This window comes from Ailuropoda melanoleuca, chromosome 4, assembly GCF_002007445.2.
Source record: "Ailuropoda melanoleuca isolate Jingjing chromosome 4, ASM200744v2, whole genome shotgun sequence".
Classification (NCBI taxonomy): domain Eukaryota; kingdom Metazoa; phylum Chordata; class Mammalia; order Carnivora; family Ursidae; genus Ailuropoda; species Ailuropoda melanoleuca.
In genome coordinates this window covers 17,083,952-17,103,752 of record NC_048221.1, presented here as the reverse complement: position 1 = coordinate 17,103,752, position 19,801 = coordinate 17,083,952, and the positions used below count along the sequence as shown (strand labels likewise).

Genomic DNA, 19,801 nt, shown 5'->3' with positions numbered 1-19,801 from the left:
AGGTCAGTGTGAAGAGTGAGATTCACTTCCCCAGATAAGCAATTCCCTAGATACCTAAACTGAGTCCACCTTTATCCCAGTTCTCCAAGAGCACCCAGGATTCACCTGTCCTGGATTCTAAGGTTTGGAGAGCCCATGATCCCTTTAGACTCATATATGCCTGAGCCTCATTCCACCCTTCTCTCTCTCTCCCTGGAGAGAAACTCACCCTCGGGCCCAGCATCTGAACTGCAGAGCCACATGTGAGGACTTTAATTCCCATCTCTCACCCCAAGACCTAGAAAGAGGTATCACCAAAGTCAGGGTGTGAAGGGCCCTCTCAAGATGTGGAAAGTAAGAGCAGAGGCAGGGGATATGGGAATGATGATGGAAATAGCTGCAGAAAACCAGGACCCTTGGATTGAGTCAAGAAAGCACTCCCACAGAGCCTCATGGGAAAGTGGCCTCTGTACATAGACCTCTTGGGGCGCCTGGGTAGCTCAGTTGGTTAAGCGTCTGCCTTCGGCTCAGGTCATGATCCCAGGGTCCTGGGATTGAGTCCTGCATCAGGCTCCCTGCTCTGCGGGGGGCCTGCTTCTCCCTCTCCCTCTACCTGTCGCCCCCCCGCTTGTGCTCGCTCTCTGTCAAATAAATAAAATATTTAAAAAATAATAAAAAATAAAAAATAAACACAGACCTCTTAAGATGTTAAAACTGTGCAAAAGTGGGGTGGGTGATGGGGGTACCTCCATTACTTAGGGAGACAGAGGTAGGGAATCAGTTAGAGCAACTGGAGCTGAACTTGGAAGGTTCTACGTCATCCCACAGAAGTCGGGATAGGGGCAGACCCAGTGAGTAGCACCTCCAGTGCCATCTCTGCCCCCCCAAAAGCACCCTTCCCCACAGTCCCAGCCTGCAGGTACTTCAACATCAAAATAAAATTGGGGTCGCCTGGGTGGCTCAGTCAGTTAAGCAACTGACTCTTGGTTTTGGCTCCCGTCAGGATCTCAGGGTCCTGGGATTGAGTCCTGTGTTGGGCTCCACACTCAGGATGGAGTCTGCTTGTCCTTCTCCCTCTTCCCCTCCCCCAGCTTGTGCGCGCGATCGCGCGCTCTCTCTCTCTCTCTCAAATGAATAAATAAAATCTTAAAAAAAAAATTTGCGAAATGAAGGAAGAAGTCTATGCTGAGGGACAAAGCTGAGAAAAAAAGGGGGTGAAGCATTTGTAGGGCTAAGAGCCAGAGAACTTTAGGGGCGAGGTTGAAGGATGAGGCCAGCAGGAACACAGGAGCCGCCCTAGTCTCAGTTCTACTTATCAGGCCCTGTAGCCTTTTGAGTCTGGAATCTCTTATCATCCATCAGAAATGAGCCGTTTGCCCCTACAGCAAAAACTTCAGCTAGGGGCGCCTGGGTGGCTTGGTCGGTTGAGCATCTGGCTCTTTTTTTTTTTTTTAATTTTATTTTATTATATTGTGTTAATCACCATACAGTACATCCCCAGATTCCGATGTAAAGTTTGATGCTTCATTAGAGCATCTGGCTCTTGATTTCAGCTCAGGTAATGCTCTCAGCGTCCTGGGATGGGGCCCTGTGTTGGGCTCTGCGCTCAGTATGGAGTCTGCTTGTCCTTCTCCCTCTGCTCCTCCCTTGCTCTCTTTCTCTGTCTCTGTCTCTGAAATAAATAAATAAATCTTAAAAAAAAAAAAAAAAAGAGGAAGACACAGGAGGGGGGGATTCATGACTGAAAAGAACCCAAAGCACTCTGCCCTGGCCTGGACATTGGTCCCCTCTGCATCTCTTCCTGTGTTTCCGGGATCTGACATTGATCTCACTAGGCCAAGCCTGTGTGATATCTCTACGATGCTGTGTGAATTTTAATAGAATACATACATTTTTTTCTTTCCATCATGTTGGCCAAGAAGGGCCATTATGGCGCTGGGAATGTAAGACAGGCAAGAGTGGGTCCAGTTGAAAGAGCTTTTAGCAGCATAGTGAGGACAGTTTTAAGCGTGTGGCTAAAAGACTGGGCACAGACATTGGGGGCACTTTTAGAGGGACCCTGCTTTAAGGCCCCGAAACCTGGTATTGTCAGGCTGATGGTGGGCATTGCTAGTAATCTTACACCTGCCAGGAGAGGGCCAAAGCAACGTGGTTATGAGGTCTAAGTTCCGAGACCAAAGAATTTTTGGGGTATGGTTAAAGGAACCTGGGTTTGGGATTGGAGGGGTAGCAGGAAGACATAGTTGAGGAGTCCCTCAGATTGCAGGCTAGAGACTGAGCCCTGAGCAATCCCTAAAGGCAGGGGCAGAAGAGGATGCAGCAAAGGTTAGGGACATAGAAAAAAAAAATTAAAACAGGAGAGTGTCATAAAAATCAATGGAAACTGATGGACTTGCAGAAGGAAGTAAGAATTAGTCGATTGGGTGCGAAGACCACTAAGGGGAGCATCACTTGGTACCTCTGTTCTCAGAAGCTAGATTTCTGCCACCTTCACACTCACAGAGGGGTCAGGGGTCAGAGACTGTCCCTGAAACCCTCTGCGAGCTAGCATGGGGTGGTCATGTATGGAGGACAGATGTGATTCTCAGTGTTTCTTAAGAGGTCACCTCCAGCTAACACTTTGCACTCCCTGCACACAGGCTTCTCCCTGAGCATGTCCTCGGCTGTGGGATGAGGAGTGATGTCCAGCTAAAGCCTTGTCCACAGCACCTTACAATCAAGCCTTCTCCCCTGAGTGTGTTCTCTTGTGTGGCTGACAGTTGACTTGTTGCTAAACACACACCCTTGCTCCTTGCACACCTAAGGGTTTTTCCTGAGTGGGCCCTCCAGTGTCTCATGAGGGCTGACATAGCTAAAGCCACAGCCACATTCCCTGCACACATAAGGGTCTTCCCCTGAGTGTGTCCTCTGACATGTGCTGGAGTAGACTTGGGGCTAAAGTCTCGCCCTCACACTATGCACTTGTAAGGCTTCTCACCCATGTGTGTCCTCTAGTGTGTGCTGAGGACTGTCTTGCAGCTAAAAGCTTGCCCACGCTCCCCACACACATAAGGCTTCTTCCCAGAATGTGTCTTCTGTGAGTGATGAAGTGTGATTTCACCCTAAAGCCTCGGCCACAGTTCCTGCACACATAAGGCTCAGCTCCTGTGTGAATCCTCTGGTGCTTAACAAGGTCTGACTTTTCACTAATGCCTTGCCCACATACTATGCACACGAAGGGCTTCTCGCTTGTGTGTGTCCTCTGGTGTCTGAGGAGGTCTGATCTGTGGCTAAAAGCTCATCCACATTTCCTGCTCACACGAGGCTTCTCACCCAGTGTGCACGCTGGTGGTTGTGGAAGGTAGATTTTTCTATAAAGCCTCACCCACACTCCCCACACACAGGAGGCTTTTCCCCCGTGTGTGTCCTCTCATGTGTGATGAGATGCGACTTCCTGCCAAAGCCTCGCCCGCACTCCCTGCACTCCCTGCACACGCATGTTTCCCCTTGTGTCTGAATAGATGTGTCTTCTGGCTAAAATCTAGTCCATGCTCTCCAAACTCAACTGCTCCAAATCCTGAGGTTTCTACCCTCTCATGAACCACGTGCACTTCCCCAGAGCTTGTCCTATGGGCTGGACTGAGTTGTTTCTTCAATACTAGGTTGCCTGCCTGGGAGCTTACTGATGGTCCCTGGAGTGAGCTAGGGAAAACCTTGGAAGTCCCCCTCTCATTTGTACTCCCAGACAAGGGTTAAGAGCCTCCTCTTCCTTGATCTTCTGCTTTGCTCCTCCAGTGGTTTTTATCAGAATGCTGTTGCTGCTGCTGCTGGTCCTCTGGGCTCTGGTCACCTGTGGTTATGGCCCTGAGAAAGTGGCATTAAAATCTCTCCCATTTTTTTTTTAAGGAGATAGAAGTTTATTGAATACCCTGCAAGGGGGTGGCGGGCAGGACAGCAGAAGAGAGACTGCTGAAATCTCTCCCATCCCTAATACATCACAAAACCCTTCCGACTGTGGTCAGAGCCATGATTTCCCTTTGCCTTCTCCTTCCCCCTTTCCCTTTTCCTTCCATGGTTTTTTAACCAGAAGAATGGAAATCACTTCACCACCCCCATACACTGACTATTCTACCCATATAACTCACTGACTTATCTACACCTAATTTATAAAAGATGGCTAATGACATGCCCCCTTAGCGTCGCACCCTGCACTAGGGGTAACAGCCCCACATACGTGGGGTCAATACCACGTGAAGTTGGGTTTCCACATGAGGACATGGGGTCCCAGCCACAAAGACCTACGGTCCAGACCCCAGTGAAGTTCGGTCCTGATTGGGAGAATAGGTCCTGAGCACCATCGGAGTGACTGCTCTGAGCCAGGCAGTGGTCACAGCCCTGAGGACACGGGTTCAAGGCTCTGATCAAGTGGGCTCAGGGGCCTTAGCACAGGGGCCGCATGCCCTGATGACGTGCGCCATGGCCCCAACATGTGGGGATCACAGTCACAGTTAGTGAGGTCACAGTTCCCATCACTTGGAGTCAATGGCTTTGATCATGTGGTGTCATGGTCCTGATCACGTGAGGTCATGGCACTGTTCACGCGCGGTGACGGCTTCCAGCACGTGGGGTCAAGTCTAAGAACTGGAGGGGGTCACTGCCAGAGGAGCGTTCTGCTTCGGAACTACGCTTTCCGGCAGGCTGCTGGCCGCACCCTGACGCATTTCCTTTAGGATCCCTTCCTCCTCCTGACGCCACTGGCGGCCCTGGGGTTCGCTGCGCGATCCTCCTTAGACTTGCCTCTGCCAGTGTCACCGCTGCCGCCCCCGCCTCGCCTTCCTGCCAGCCCTGGCTCGGAGGTGGGCCCCGCGGAAGGGCGAGAGGAAGTGACCCCCTGCTTTATCCCGCACTCCGACCTCAGGCGGCGAGCTGGTGTCGCGGTATCCGAGGCCTGGCCTGGGCTGGCCTTCAGGGCGTGCAGGCGGTTGAGGGCTGCACGGAGCTGAGGACTCCTGACTGCTCACCTGCGCTATGGCTGGGCGGGGTTTCCTTCCTCAGGAGTCCCGTACACTGTCCATGGTGCTAAGGGCCGCCACCCCGAACCTGCTCTCTGCTTCCGCAGCCATTGGCCAAAAGTGACTGTGGACCACCTGTTGTGGCGAGTGCTGCTGAGGAACTACATTTTAAATTTTACTTTTAATTAATTTGTAACTAAAGACTGAAGAAGTCTAAAATATTTCCCCATCCAACACAAATCCATCCTGGATGGGTGAAGTGTGTCTACGGGAGAAAGTGTGCCCCACAGCTCCAGCCTGATGCAGCCTTACCCAGGAGCCTCCTTTACCCTATCTGGACAAGGATGACCAGGGCCACTCTGGCCACCTCCCCCACTCACCCGACCCTCCCAAGGCCCTGCCCTTCCCTTTCTGCATTCCTGGGACTTGGATCTGGAAGCATAAACCAGGAACACTCCCAGGGTGGGGGAGGTACTTATGGGTCTGAGCTCTGCTGTGCTCCTTGGATGCCAAGAGCAGCATCCGGGTACAGACAGGGCAGGGGGTGGGGCTATGCTGGCAGACAGGAAGGGCGAGCAAGACCCAGGATGGCTCTGAAGCTGGAGTTGGGCAATGGGCAAGAAAACTGTCCTCTCTTTTACCAACTGTAGCTGATGCTTACCAATTTGGACCCTATTCGGATTCTGGAATCAGACTAGTCATGTGAAATTTCCATTCCCTAGCGTGCAATGGGTAATTCGATAAGGATCGTGCCACGATTGGGTGAGAGTGTGCTATATTTAGCTCACCGAACTCTTTTCAGGCAATTTCAGCAAATGTGTCTATCCTGAGGAAGTTATTTGGCCTTTTCCTGCCTTGTGTGGGTTTTTCTCCCCCCTGTTTTTTGTTTTGGTACTCCCCCCATGTGAAATGCGGGGAGGTTACCCTTTATCTTCCTTAAGGAAGAGGCGGGGAAGGCAAGGAGCACACATTCCAAGGGGCTAACTTTGGCGGAGGCTTCCAAGTGCCCCCTCCCTTCTCTTGACCAAGGCTCCAGGCGCCCTGGAAGCAGCCCATGGGGCTACAGGTTCAGCTTGAGTAAATGCCTTCTGGCTCCTTGTGAAACCACCACCTCTTGTTCGGCTGTCCAGCCACCCTGGACCTCCCACGGGATGCTCCTCTTGGCCTACCCGCCCCACCCCCTCCATACTAATGGCTTGTTTGGAATGCTTTTTCACCTCAGGTTTTTCTTTTGGATTCCACAGGCTCCCCTAACTCGGTTTTTTGCCCCAGGTCAAAGATGCCATACCCCAGGCTCCTGAGGTGGTCAGCCAGACCTGCCCCAGGGCCCCAGAACCAGACCACAGAGTCCCCTCAGAACCACACTGATGTACATGGCCTCATCCCTGCAAACAGGATCTGGCCAGACTAGAAACAGGTGCTTGGCGTGTTTCAAATGCCACAAAGGCCTTCGTGAACAGGGAAGACATTGGTGGTCACGAAAACCATGAGGCTGACTGGCTCCAACATGTGCAAGAGGGGAAAACATCTCCGGCCCCACGGAGCACGCCACCCTCATCTCATAAAAGCCTTGAGCCCATGTGCTCTGAGGCTGAAGCTCCTGTTGTGGGGCATTCTGGTGACAAACAGTATGTCTAAAAGCAGCAGAAGGATAGATACGGATCCATGGAAACATTTCAGTACCCACCCCACTGATTTATTGACCTGTTCAAACAGAGGCTCTCATACCAATCAAAAGCTTTAAAAACAAAAACGAACAAATAAAAACTCCAAAAAACTGGCACTGAGATCACAAATAGAAAACGTTCATCTTTGGAGCAACACGGTGACCTTCCGCACTAGGTGAGTGAATGCTGACGAGGCCAAACTCCACTCATCTCTGCTCACAGGCGGCACCTGGCTGGTTACCCTTGTAACCAGTTAATGCACCTGCCCTGCTGTGCATTCTGGGGCTCCTCCAGTGAATGTGGCCCCAAACTCTGAGTTCCTATCAGTGATTTTTCACCACGAGACCACGGCTGGGGAATATGCTTCCTCTGGGGGCTTCTGGGTGGCTCAGTCGTAAGTGTCTGCCTTTGGCTCAGGGCGTGATCCCAAAGTCGGGATCGAGCCCCACATTGGGCTCCTCCCCTGGGAGCCTGCTTCTTCGTCTCCCACTCCCCCTGCTTGTGTTCTCTCTCTCACTGGCTGTCTCTCTCTCTGTCAAATAAATAAATAAAATCTTTGAAAAAAAATATGCTTCCTCTGCCTCGTGTTTAAAGACATTCCAGCCTTGAGTCACCAAAGTCATCCTTGGAATCACCAGAAAATACAGGTTACCCATCAGCCAAACTTCTCCCCTAAGGGGAAGAGAGGGACTGTCATTTCTCAGGTGCCTGTTACGTGCTCTGGAGGCAACAGCCCACAGCCTCGGTGACTGATACAGGTCAATGTCACCAGCTGCTCTGATCTTGTCTGTTTGGGGTGGTTCCTCTTGTCACAAACATCCGGGGGGGGGCATTGTCCCCTAAAAGGACCAGGCTAAAAGCATGCCTCCTGAATCCATGCTATTGCCCCAAACCAGCCACAAGGAGCAAAGACCATCCAAGGAGCAGCTAGAGGATTGACTCTAAAGCAACTACAAAAATAATCCAAGTAAAATATTGATTGTAGAGTCTAATAGGTGGGTACATGTTCACCATACAATTCTTCTAATGGTCCTGTATGTTTAACTACTTTTTAATTTTTTATTTAATTTTATTATTTTTTTAGGGAGCTCTACACCCAATGTGGTGCTCAAACTCACTACCCTGAGATCAAGAGTCACATGTTCTACTGACTGAGCCAGCCAGGTGCCCGTGTTTAACTACTTTTTAAATAAAATATTGAGAAAAATTTAAAAACAAAATCACACAAAGATGAACACCTTTGATGGAAGAGAAAACCTATTTCCTAAAGCAAGAGCCTTTTCAGATCCTTGTAATCAGAGAAGGCCACGTCCGTTCACTAAGACAATTAACTCTGATTTCCAGGGTGATCACAACAATGGCCCACAACAGGGCATGAGAATTCAGTAATTGATGAACAGTGGCCATCACAGAAGGAAGGGTCAAGTGGAGCCCACTCAACATGGGCCCGCTTCAGAAGGTGGGAGCCACGGGAAGCAGAAAACCTTAGCGTGACCTGCTCACCAGGAAGAAGCAAGCATGACAGATAACAAAGGAAATGCTATGTGATATCCTGCCTCCTGTTGCTCTCAGAGCAGGATGTCTATATCTTATTTTAGGTTGGCCCCAGAAGCAGATCTAAGACAAGGACGCAAGGGGAAGGAGTTGATTTGGTAGGCAAATACAGAAGGCAGGATCGGGAGCATAAGGAAGTGAGACAGAGCAGGAACAGAAGCCAGAACAGTGTGTGTTAATAACAGGTCATTGCTGTGGGCAACAGGGACACAACCAGCTGGGGACCTGGGCAATATCTTGGAGTGGACCCACCCAAGGAGCAAGGAAGAGAAAATATTTTCCCACCAACTCCCACCAATCTTTGGTTGAGGTTGCTTCTTGGAGTGCCAACACCCCCAGCCAAGAGCCACTGGTGCTTCTAGTCAGCTACTGAATGGCAAGTGGGCAAGACATCGACAGTGTCTGAAACACCCCTGTCTCCACTAGCCAGAGCTCTTCAGCCTGCCAAGCAAGACTCTTGCTTTTAATGGTACCAAATGTTGATACCATTTGATCCCTAAACACAAGCCCCCAACTTAAATCTGCTACCCAGCTAAAGAAACAGTGATGTTTTCCAATGCCAGAGGAGATGCCAGGAGCGGTGGGCTTTTCCAGAGTTAAGATTTTCAAGGGGAATTGGAAATTTATGGGAACTGCACCAGCAGGCTGACCTTAGAACCTAGCCAGCCAGGAGACTTAACTGCCTCCCTGTGTTTCCCAAAATGCCTGGCCCCTCCCTCAGCTGCCATCTCCATAGAAGCAGGAACAGCTCTGCAACCTTCCACTAACTACACACAGGGTTGATTTAATCACTACTGGGTGTTCAGCGAGGATGCTGGGAGGCATTTGAAGGGCATGGGGAAGAACCCTGAGAATGGAGACACTGTCCTGGCCGTCCTAGCCCTACAGCCTCGCCCCATGCCCTTTTGGGTGGAATAGCTGCCCCCACCTTTGTATTTCGCATGGGCGCGTGTGCACATATACATGCACATACGCGCGCACACACACGCACACACACACATACACACGCGCGCGCAAGTCCTTCCAGAAATGATGACTCGGTCGTGATAGTGAGCAAGACAAGTAAAATTGAAGCTTAGAGGAAGTTGCTTTCACAAAAATTTATTTTTAGGGTCCAGAAGCCTAAGACAGGGCGAAGCGGACCCTTAGACCTGTGGCCTGGGCTGAAGATTCTTTAAAATATCCTTGATTCTCCTGCCAATTCCCTGAATCTTTCCGCGAATATTCTGCCCCGCTTTCTCGATGAGATTCCGCAGCCTACCAAATTTGGCTTCCAGGGCCTGTGTGTCAGAAGGAAGTAGTTTCTTTATGGGGGCTGGGCTGGACCCAGGGTCAAGACAAGATCCCTCCCCTCCTAGACACCCCTCTCTTGGGCTCCCCAAAGAGCCTTGGGGCTCCAGTTCATCCTCTGGCTATAACCTTCGGAGTATGTGGTTGATTGAATCCCTACACCCACGAACAGATGAAGAAACTGGCCCAGAGACGGCAGGGGGCTTCCCAGGGTCACATAGCTGAAAGCTCATTACTCAAAGTGGCTCTCAAGCCTCTCAACAGGAGTCAGAATCCCCTGGTGGGTTTGTTAAAGTACAAATTGCTGGGCCCCACACCAGAATCTGATTCTGTAGATCTGAATGGGGCCCGAGAATTTGCATTTCTAACAAATTCCCAGGTTCTCAGGACCACACTTTTGAGAACCACTGTTCTAAGGGATTGCAGAAACAGTCCTGGAGACCTGAGGCTCAGGTTGAGGGAGAAGCCCAGGGCAGGAGGGGCTTTCTCTGCCTGGATGCCACAGTGGTTAATTGGCCCATAGGATGTTCTATGCACCGCCACCCCATCAACCCCTCCAATCCGAAGGGAACACTCACCTCATCACAGTTGATGTCATAGTAGCTGCTGTCCGCATCCAGGATGACTGTCCCATCACACCGTTTCACCAGCTGAGAAGAGGAGTCTCCAGGTCAAATTGGAACCCTGGTGCCATAACCTCCCAGCGTCACCCCAGTGGCAGGAAATATTCCCAGGAGGCCACTCGTTCAGCTCCCAGGGGGGCATCTGCCAGCAGCCCCAGCCTCACCCCATTGTCCTTGAAATCACACTCCTCCAGGGGCTTTTGTGTCGTCTTGGGACACACAGTCTCCTTCACGGTGAAGCTCACAGGCTTTGGGATGTTTGGGTTCTCATCCTGCTCAGGGGAGGAAGTGGGAAGACCAGACTCAGGTTCATGCTTGCCTTCTCTAATCTGTATACCTGCCCACCCCCCTACCCCTGTGCCCCCCCCACCCACCCCCCACCAACCCCCCAGCTTAGGTACTGACTCTGTGCTAAGGCATAGAGGTGAGGCAGACAGAGCCCATTCTTGCCCTCACCAAACTGAGAGAGCATGAGCGGACCTCAGACAAGCTCTAATGAGTAGCACCTCCCCCTCAGGGGGCCACGAGAAACCAGGGGCCTCCTGGAGGCAAAGACATTCCCACTGGAATCTCAAGGCTGAGCAGAGCCCTTCCCTGGGCAGGGAAGTCACATCCCAAAGCCAGTAATCCCAGTCTTAACCCTGAAACTTCCAGAAGACTGAATGGGAGGGGCACCTCTTCACGCAGTAGAGATTCTAAGGCAAGAAGCACCCATGCTGGTAGGGGAGGGGGGCACACAACTCCAGAAAGGTTTCTTGGAAGAACACTTAAAGGGAGAAAGGCCTTCCTGACATGAACAAAGCATGAAAAAAGGGAGGGACGGTACAGCCAAGATTGGCAGGCTGGAGCAGAGCCTCCCTCCTCACTGTCCCCCTCCTCGACTCACTCCCTCGGGCTGTGAGTCCAGCTGCAGGAGACGGTAGAAATTCTCCTCTGAGGACCGCTGGTTTAAGCTGTCCACAACACGAAGCACAGCCTCCCTGTAGGTTAGGGTCCGGGAGGCAGCTGGAGTGATCACCAGGCCCAGCAGCAGTAGCAACAGTGACCACCGCGCCAGGGAGGGGCTGTCCCTCTGGGTCTCCATGGTCCCCAAGTCGGCCTCCTCCCAACCTGCAGGTCCCTCCTTTATGCCCAGCTTGGGCCTGATGCAAAGACCCAACCAGGAGCCTTCCTGACCCACCCATCACTGGCTGCCTGCCAGGATGTGGGTTGAGGCTTGCCTCAGCCCCTACTGTTGTTGCCTCACGAGGCTTGCTAGGCAGTGGGCAAGTCCTCCTCATGTGCAACTAAAGAAATACTTTCTCCATCTCCCTGACAATGTGTTGGCCTCTCCTGGGCCCCACAGGGGAGTGTCATTGCCAGGGTTGCTCAAGACAGTTGAGTCCTTCCGGAGAGAAAGGGAGACAGGCAGGTGTCCAAGATCCTTCTCCCCAAATGACCTCCTCAGGAATCACAGTAATGTAGTGTCTTCACCAATCAATCCCCAGCTCTAGGCACTGCCTTGCACCCAGTAGGCACTCAGCTAATGTTTGATGAATGAATAACAGTAACCAGCCCTCATCTAGAGCCTGAAACACCCAGTTGGTCCTAAAGGAGACTTTCAAAGCCACACCATGTTGTTCTCTGGACCCAGCCCTCAGCCGGTTCAGAGGCTCAGCTCTGGCTGTCCCCCTTTCCTGCGTTCTTCTCCACTGCCTTTTTCAGTCTAAAAATGGCCCCAGCCACCACTAGATGTGGTCCATTGCCCTGGCTTCTCCCCACCCAAGCCTGAAGAAGGATCATCTACCTTCATTGACCCCCTTCTTCACTCTCTCTCACACTCAAGAGTACTGCAGGCTGGCCAGCCCTCACTGGATGCGGTGGTCACTCTCAAGCCTTGTCTACCTATGCAGGCACTGATGACCTCTGTACCATTGTCCCCTGATGCCACTCTCCTGGTTTCCCTCTCACGTCCCTGGTACTCCTTCTCAATCTCCTCCAGGGACCCTTCTCTTAATGTGGGGGGCTTGCAGAATTATATCCTGAGCTGCTTCTCTTCCCAGTCCTCACATCTCCCTGAGGACATCCTCCCTCAGGACACCAGTGATCAGAGACAGACCCGGTCTGTGTCTCTAAATTCAAGACTCCCATGAATACCTCTGCTTGTCCCCACACACCTCCTGGGCTGGTATCAGAGCCTGGAGTCTTGTTGCTCCCCATTGCCCTCACCCGCAGTCCTGCACATCCCAGGCACCAGGATGCCCTATATACTCCAACTGCTCAGACCCCTCTGAACCTCCTTCTCTCCCTCAGCCTCTGTGCCTGATCCCTCTGCTTGGCATGCCTTCCACCTTGTGAAGACTTCCCTGACCTCCAACCAGACACAGCAGCCTCCTCCTCTTTGCTCCTATTTGCATCCTCCAGAAAGTCTCCTCTGAATTGACCCCAAATGACCCTCTGTCCATTGCTCTGGTTGAGACACCAGGCTGGGGTGGCTGGTTCTGGGGGGTGGAGAGAGCACCGCTGGGAGAAATGATCAGCCAAAGCAACAGGGGGGTCCAGAGGCCATGAGGCAAATGCTAGTCCCAGCTCTCCTGGGGAACAGCCATGAGGCTGTGAGGCTGGGGTAGCTCCTAGCTCCAGTGGCCCATGGGACTCTTGGGGGCTTGGGTGGGACACCTTGGAAGGTGGCAGTCTGGATGCATGCTGCTGGTTGTGCACTCAGCCTTGGGGGAAGGAAGGAGAAATGGACTGCTGTGCAACCTAGTTTCATGGGCCAGCTGTTGCCCCAGTGGCCTCTTGGTCAAGCAGGGCTTCACATCAGGGCCTTTTACAGCAGTTCTGCCCAGACCGCAATTCCCACTGCATGCCTTTCTCTCCCCTACAGGATTGTACTGTCAGAAGACCTGGAATGGGGGGGATCCTGAGCGCCATCATTTCCTAGCTGTGTGACTTGGATCAAGTTGCTTTGTTTTCCTGGGTCTCAATGGGTTAACCTCATGTTTAGGTTGGGGATTTCATGCCCTGCAATGTCTGCATGGGGACACACGTGACAATGAGTGAGAAAGTGCATGTGTCCTGTCAAGTCTTTCACTCCCAGGGCATTTTTGTGAATGAGGTCAAGGTCAAGTCTCCTTGCTCTGTAATGAGTCTAGCTCAACTGTTCCCCAACAGATGCATGCCCACATGCAGGTTTGGGAGCTGTGCCCTCCTTGCCAACACCATCACCCACTGTGCCAGGCCCCTGTTACATTTTTCCTCAGAGTCAGCCTTTCCAGGAGATCTGGCCCAATGTCACCCCCAGTTGGCATCCTCTATGATGCACCCCACACCCAATGCCAGAATGGGAGGCAGGTCACCAACCTTACCTTTAGTCTCAGGCTGGTCCGCAGGATAGGACTACCTATCTCCTTAGGCAAGGGTCATGAAGGCCTGAGCTGCCTGCTCAGACTTGGACTCCCCAAGCCACCCCTTCTGCCCAGCCTCCCCCCAGGCCAAGGGCTTCCCAAATGTGACAAGTTTGTCCCACAGACAGAGGCTCCCGAGGGTAAGTCTCTGCATTCCCTTCATTCCACATTTTCCCTCGGGGACAGGACCTGTTTCATCTTTGGGCCCCTCTCAGGACAGCACTAGGCTCTGCCCTCAGAGGGGTCTGGCAGCCAGCAGGTCCAGAGCCAGGTTTAGAAAACATCCGTTGAGGGGTCCCTGGGTGGCACAGCGGTTAAGCGTCTGCCTTCAGCTCAGGGTGTGATCCCGGCGTTATGGGATGGAGTCCCACATCAGGCTCCTCTGCTATGAGCCTGCTTCTTCCTCTCCCACTCCCCCTGCCTGTGTTCCCTCCCTCTCTGGCTGTCTCTATCTCTGTCAAATAAATAAATAAAATCTTTAAAACAAAACAAAACAACAACAACAAAAAAAAAATCTGTCGAAAGAAAAGCTACACATCATGGAGGTGGTGATGGGTTATTTCTAGCAAATGTGCCTCTGTTTCCTGGAGTGATTCCCAAGAGGGGCCTGGGACGTGGTGTCCAGGGAGATGGAAGCTCTGTCCAGCCAGAATGGGGAAACCCAGATATTACCCGGATTTCAGCTTCTCCCATCTGTCTTCCCCTGGTGGTGATTGCAAGGTGGTGGGGGGGGGGGGCGAGTACAGGAAGTGTCAGACCGAAGCATGTGTCCTCCTGGGAAAGGCCAAGGCAGCTGTGGGCAATCACACCCTGTCCGGTGCAAGAATACCCAGCCCGGGCCAGGGACCCATTGCAAAATCAGATTTCCCATCTCCACATTTGCTGCCAATGAGGAAGACAAACGAGACCTTCAGCTTCCTGACCTGGGCAGCCCCTTCTGCTTGCCTGGTGACCTTGCCCAGCTCCATTCCCCATTCCCAGCCTCTCCCCTTGTCAGTGATCCATAAACCCTCTGCAGCTCCAACACTTCTGTGCCTCCAGGTGGCTGGGGCTGGTGCAGCAGGAGAGAAGCCAGCCCCCTGATGAGCCTCCCTCTTTCAACCTTCCCTTCCAGCCCCCAGAGTGATGTGACTGAAGTCAGGACTGGCCCATGACCACCGTCTTCCCCTCTCTCATGCTGGCCGGGTGGCCTGCACTTGCAACTCGTATCCATTACCAGTGGCCGTAGGGATTGGGAAGCAGGTGTCTGCTCCCAAATCAGCCTTTTTGTTGTAATAGCTTTACTGAGATGTGACTGACATGCTGCACAGTTCACCCATTAAAGTGTAAAGTCGATGATTTTTAGTGTCTTCACAGAGTTGGGCAAGCAGCACCACAGTCAATTTTAGAGTATTTTCATCATCTCCAAAAGAAACCCCTTGGAGGGGCACCTGGGTGGCTCAGTCTGTTAGCATCTGAGTCTGGATTTCAGCTCGGGTCATGGTCTCAGGCCCTGAGGTTGAGCCCTGTCTTGGGCTCTGCACTCAGCAATGAGTCTGCTTGAAAGTCTCTCTCCCTCTTCCTCTCCCCTTCCCCCCCCCCCGCTCACTTGCCTGCACTCTTTCTCCCTAAGATAAATAAATAAATCTTAAAAAAATAAAATAAAATAAAACCCTGTTAGCAGTCATTCCCCATTCCCCCACAAGCTGCACACTCAGCCCTAGGCAACCACTAATTTACTTTCTGTCTCTATGAATTTTCCTATTCTCAACATTTATATAAACAGTTTGGCCTCTTTCACTGAGCGTAGTGTTTTCAAGATTTATCCATGATGTGGCATGTATCGGTACTTCATTTCTAGAGCCAAGTAATATTCCATGGTATGGTTATACCACATTTTGTCTACCCACATAGAAATGGATGGACATTTGAGGTGTTTCTACTTTTTGGTTATTATAAGTAATTCTAATTGACTTTTGTTTTTTAAGATTTGGTTTATGTATTTTGAGAGAGAGAGCCTGTGTGGGCCGGGGGAGGGGCAGAGGGAGAGGGAGAGAGAGATTCTGGAGTAGACTCCGTGCCAAGGGCAGAGCCCATTGCAGAGCCCAATCCCATGACCCCGAGATCATGACCTGAGCCGAAATTAAGAGTCAGATGCTGGGGCGCCTGGGTGGCTCAGTCGCTAAGCGTCTACTTTCGGCTCTTGGCATGATCCCAGAGTCCTGGGATCGAGCCCCACATGGGCTCTCTGTTCCGCTAGGAGCCTGCTTCTTCCTCTCCCACTCCCCCTGCTTGTGTTCCCTCTCTCGCTGGCTGTCTCTCTGTCACATAAATAAATAAAATCTTAAAAAAAAAAAAAAAGAAGAAGAAATTCCCCCAACTCAGTATTCAATCTCCTTAACATATCTGAGAAATGTCACTACGAAAAACACATTCATAAGAATATGGTAGGAATGGGGGCGCCTGGGTGGCACAGCGGTTAAAGCGTCTGCCTTCGGCTCAGGGCGTGATCCCAGCGTTATGGGATCGAGCCCCATGTCAGGCTCCTCTGCTATGAGCCTGCTGCTTCCTCTCCCACTCCCCCTGCTTGTATTCCCTCTCTCGCTGGCTGTCTCTATCTCTGTCGAATAAATAAATAAAATCTTAAAAAAAAAAAAAAAGAATATGGTAGGAATGAAGGGTCATTAAAACAAAATGTTGGTAATGTGGTGTGCTCTGTTCGGATGTGGGCCACCAAATGTGGGGCGACCCTATTAGGTGGAGGCCAGCGGTGCAGGCAGTGAAAGAATTCACCCAAGGCAGAACAAATGAGATAGAAGTTTATCGAATACACTTCCAGGGAACCCAGGACAGGACAGGGGTGGGGGTTGTAGTTCAGAGAGAAGGTGAGGAGGTATGGGAACATAGAGGATTTCCCTTCTCTGGTACCCATGTCCGGGTGTAAGTAACCCAGTGGTCAGCAAGGGGTTATGGACGTTTTGAGGTGGGTCACCTAATGGGCCTGTTTGTATAAGGTTTTCGGTGCTCCATAGTTGCCTAAAAGTGACCTCTACAGGTAACTTCGGTAAATTAAGATATTTAATCCTTAGCCAGTTGACTGCTTTTGCCAGGGGGCAGGGCTCAGACAGGTCATGGGGATCCCTCTCTGCTCCCCAGGATCCTTCCCTGTTCCCCAAGACCTCACCCTGCTCTATGGGATTTTCTCCAGTCCTTAGGGTCTCACTCTGCTCCCTAGAGTCTCTGTCTGATTTCCAGGACCCCTCCCGCTCCTCCGAATCTTCCCTGACTCCCCACACCCTCAGATGAGGGGCTCTGGCTGAATCTAAGTGGCAACTATTCTTCAGCTTCTCTGAACAGCGGCCCTCCTTTGATCCTCGCAGGCTCATCTTGTGGCCGCATTTTGTGGAAATGCAGGGCCGTCACCAAAAGTTCCAGGTTCTCAGCCACACACTGAACAACAGACTTCGGGGTCTTGTGCTCTCTGGAGCAGTCTCTTCTAGTAAATGAAATACCATAAGGAGAGCCCAGGGCCCCTTGTGGCCTGCCCACACCCCCTCATGACCTCACCGTGGCCGCGTTGTCTATGAAGTCTGGTCACCCAAGTCCAAGGATGTGACCTGTGTGTGTGTGTGTGAGTTGCTTCTGGAGTTCCTCAAATCGCGGAAATTGAATTTACCTGGGAAATACAACATGCACTTTGATTTACTGGTTCAGTGGTCTTCTTTAAGGAATTAAGAGCTCTAAACAGGCACAGAGAAGTGCGTAACAACGCTGACAGTTGCAACTCCCCACTGTTCAGAAGGAGTAACTGAGGTCCCCAAAGAGCGAGGCAGAAGGCTCCTGGGGGCTTAGGAAGGCCACAGATGTAGCGGTGGTGGCGGCTCCCGCACCTCCACCCACCTGCACCCCACCATCCGACCCTAGGGGGCAGTCTGGAGCCTCTGGCTCCTCTGGCTTCCTCTCCGCCCCCCCCCCCACAACCCTCCAAGCCTGCACAGGCCCAGTGGGATCCCCCAAAGGACAGGCTGCTTTCCTCTGCTGGAGCAGCCTCCCAGCCCAGCCCAGCCTTCCTGACCTGCCGGAGTCCTACGCTCCTTCAGGACAAGGCTCCCCTCCTCAGGAAAGCCCACCCTGACTCTCCTTGGCCCCAGCTCCTGGGGCTCCCCGCACACAGCTCTCTTTCAGTGCTTTGCCCCACAGCGAGTCTCTGTGGGGAGTCGTGAGGGGTGTGAAAATATTATGATCGGGACCACAAGTACAGAACTCCTCTTGGGGAACCCTGGGGAGAAGCTCAGTAAGCTGCTACGGGTGATGTGCTCCTGAGAGGGGCGGGCAGAGAAGGATGTGGGGAGGAATGGCAGGAAGACCTGAGGTAGGAAAAAGAGCTGGAGTCTTAGGCTGGGACACCTGACTGACATGGAGGCCAGGTCCATTTCCTGGTCTGTCTTCCTCCAGACTGCGGGCCCCCGAGGGGTGAGACCAGTTTGTCTGTGGCCCGGGTCTGAGTGGCCCTGGACCACAGAGGCACTTAGTATGGGGTAGATAGATGGGTGCCCCACACTGTGAGCTCAGGAAAGGACACTCAGGATTCTCCCAGCCCCACCCCACCGAGGGGACACTGGGAGCTGAGCTGGAAAACCCGTGAGCATCCCAGACTCTGCAAGTGCCCATCTCAGCTTTTGCACAAGTGAGCAGGGGAACTAGGCAACGTCTCCTGGGAAGAAACTAGGAAAATTCCTCAAGAAAGTGGATCTTTGGGGCACCTTCGGCTTAGGGCGTGATCCCAGAGTCTTGGGATCGAGCCCTGCATTGGGCTCCCTGCTCTGCTGAGAGCCTACTTCTTCTTCTCCCACTCCCCCTGCTTGTGTTCCCTCTCTCACTGGCTGTCTCACTCTCTCTGTCAAATAAATAAATAAAATCTTAAAAAAAAAAAAGTGGATCTTTTCCATTTGCAATGACATGGGCAGAACTACAGAGTATAATGCTAAGCAAAGTAAGCACTCAGTCAGAGAAAGACACACACCATATGATTTCACCCATCTGCGGAATTTAAGAAACAAAACAAATGAGCAAAGGAAAAGAGAAAGAGAGAGGAAGCCAAGAAACACACTCTTAGCTACAGGGAACAAACTGAGGGTTACCGGAGCGGGGTGGTGGGGAGATGGGTGAAACAGATGAAGGGGATTAAGGAGCGCACTTGCTGTGATGTACGGAAGTGTTGAATCACTAGGCTGTACAGCTGAAACTAATACAGCACTATATCGTTAACTAACTGGAATTAAAATTTTTTTTTAAAAAGTGGTTCTTCTGCCCCTGGGGGGTAAGATAGACAGGATGGGCTCTGGGGAAGTGGGTTCTGAGGAAGGCCATGCTATAAAGTGGTCAAGGGCACAGAGGCTGGAGCCAGGTGCCTGAGTTGAGGTCCCAGCTCTGCCACTTACTTGCTGTGCTCTTTTGGGCAAGCAGCTTCCCAGCTTTTCTGTTCCTCCGTTTCCCTCTCTGTAAAGTTGGCCTTGGAAAGCACAGACCTCTGGTGGCTGATAAAGGATGAGGCCCGATAAAGGAGTAAAGCAGATAAAGAATTTGGTCTATAATCGATGTTTATTATCAACAGGGGGAGGAGCCACCCCCAAAGGTTGATCTGGACCTTAGATTGGGGGGTAAGGCAGATGTATATTTGAATCATTGATTTACTTCTCACTAGCTGTGACTTCTTTGGAAAAACTCTGCCCTCGTCGGCACTCCCAGCGGCAAGTGAGTGTGAACCCAACTCACATTGCCTCAGGCGTAACTGAGAAGCCCAGCTGGAAAACGGAACAAGCTATAGAACTGGTCCTTCTGGACGCTCACTCCATTTTCCTAATACCCTCGGCCTGGAGCGAAGGGAAAAGCAAAGGTAGAGCGGGGTCAAGATCTCAGAGGCTGCAGTAGCTAAGCCCTGAGATGGTCAGGCCAGGCTCTGGGCCCCCCCCAACCCCATGCCCACTCCTAACCCAGCAAAGGACACCAGCCCAAGAGGTGGGAGCAGATGGCCCTGCAGAGGTTGGTGCAAGAGTGTTATCACCACCTCATCCCAAACTTTGGACTCCCACCTTTCCCAGTCCCCTCTACTTCTGCTCCCAGTCTGGTTGAGTCAGACATTCTTCCCCATTGTGCTCTGCCCTTCAAACCCACACTCCGGGGGCGCCTGGGTGGCACAACAGTTAAGCGTCTGCCTTCGGCTCAGGGCATGATCCCGGCGTTGTGGGATCGAGCCCCACATCAGGCTCTTCCACTGTGAGCCTGCTTCTTCCTCTCCCACTCCCTCTGCTTGTGTTCCCTCTCTCGCTGGC

General features: G+C 52.0%; 1 protein-coding gene across 1 annotated transcript; it reads right to left on the bottom strand.

Annotated features, from left to right (window-relative positions):
- Positions 1-9,276: 9,276 nt before the first annotated feature.
- On the bottom strand, positions 9,277-11,234 carry CAMP (cathelicidin antimicrobial peptide). Its single transcript, XM_002926030.4, has 4 exons — positions 10,991-11,234; positions 10,269-10,376; positions 10,060-10,131; positions 9,277-9,471 (listed from the first exon to the last, which is right to left on the bottom strand). The coding sequence occupies exons 1-4, from the start codon at positions 11,186-11,188 to the stop codon at positions 9,337-9,339; spliced, it is 513 nt and encodes a 170-aa protein (XP_002926076.1). The 5' UTR covers positions 11,189-11,234; the 3' UTR covers positions 9,277-9,336.
- Positions 11,235-19,801: the final 8,567 nt, after the last annotated feature.

Excerpts from the sequence above, each read along its gene's own strand:
- CAMP (XM_002926030.4), bottom strand. The coding sequence starts at position 11,188 with ATGGAGACCCAGAGGGACAGCCCCTCCCTGGCGCGGTGGTCACTGTTG. Across the intron at positions 10,377-10,990 it reads TGGACTCACAGCCCGAGGGA|GATGAGAACCCAAACATCCC; the intron begins GTGAGTCGAGGA and ends TCCCCTGAGCAG. Across the intron at positions 10,132-10,268 it reads GTGATTTCAAGGACAATGGG|CTGGTGAAACGGTGTGATGG; the intron begins GTGAGGCTGGGG and ends TCCTCTTCTCAG.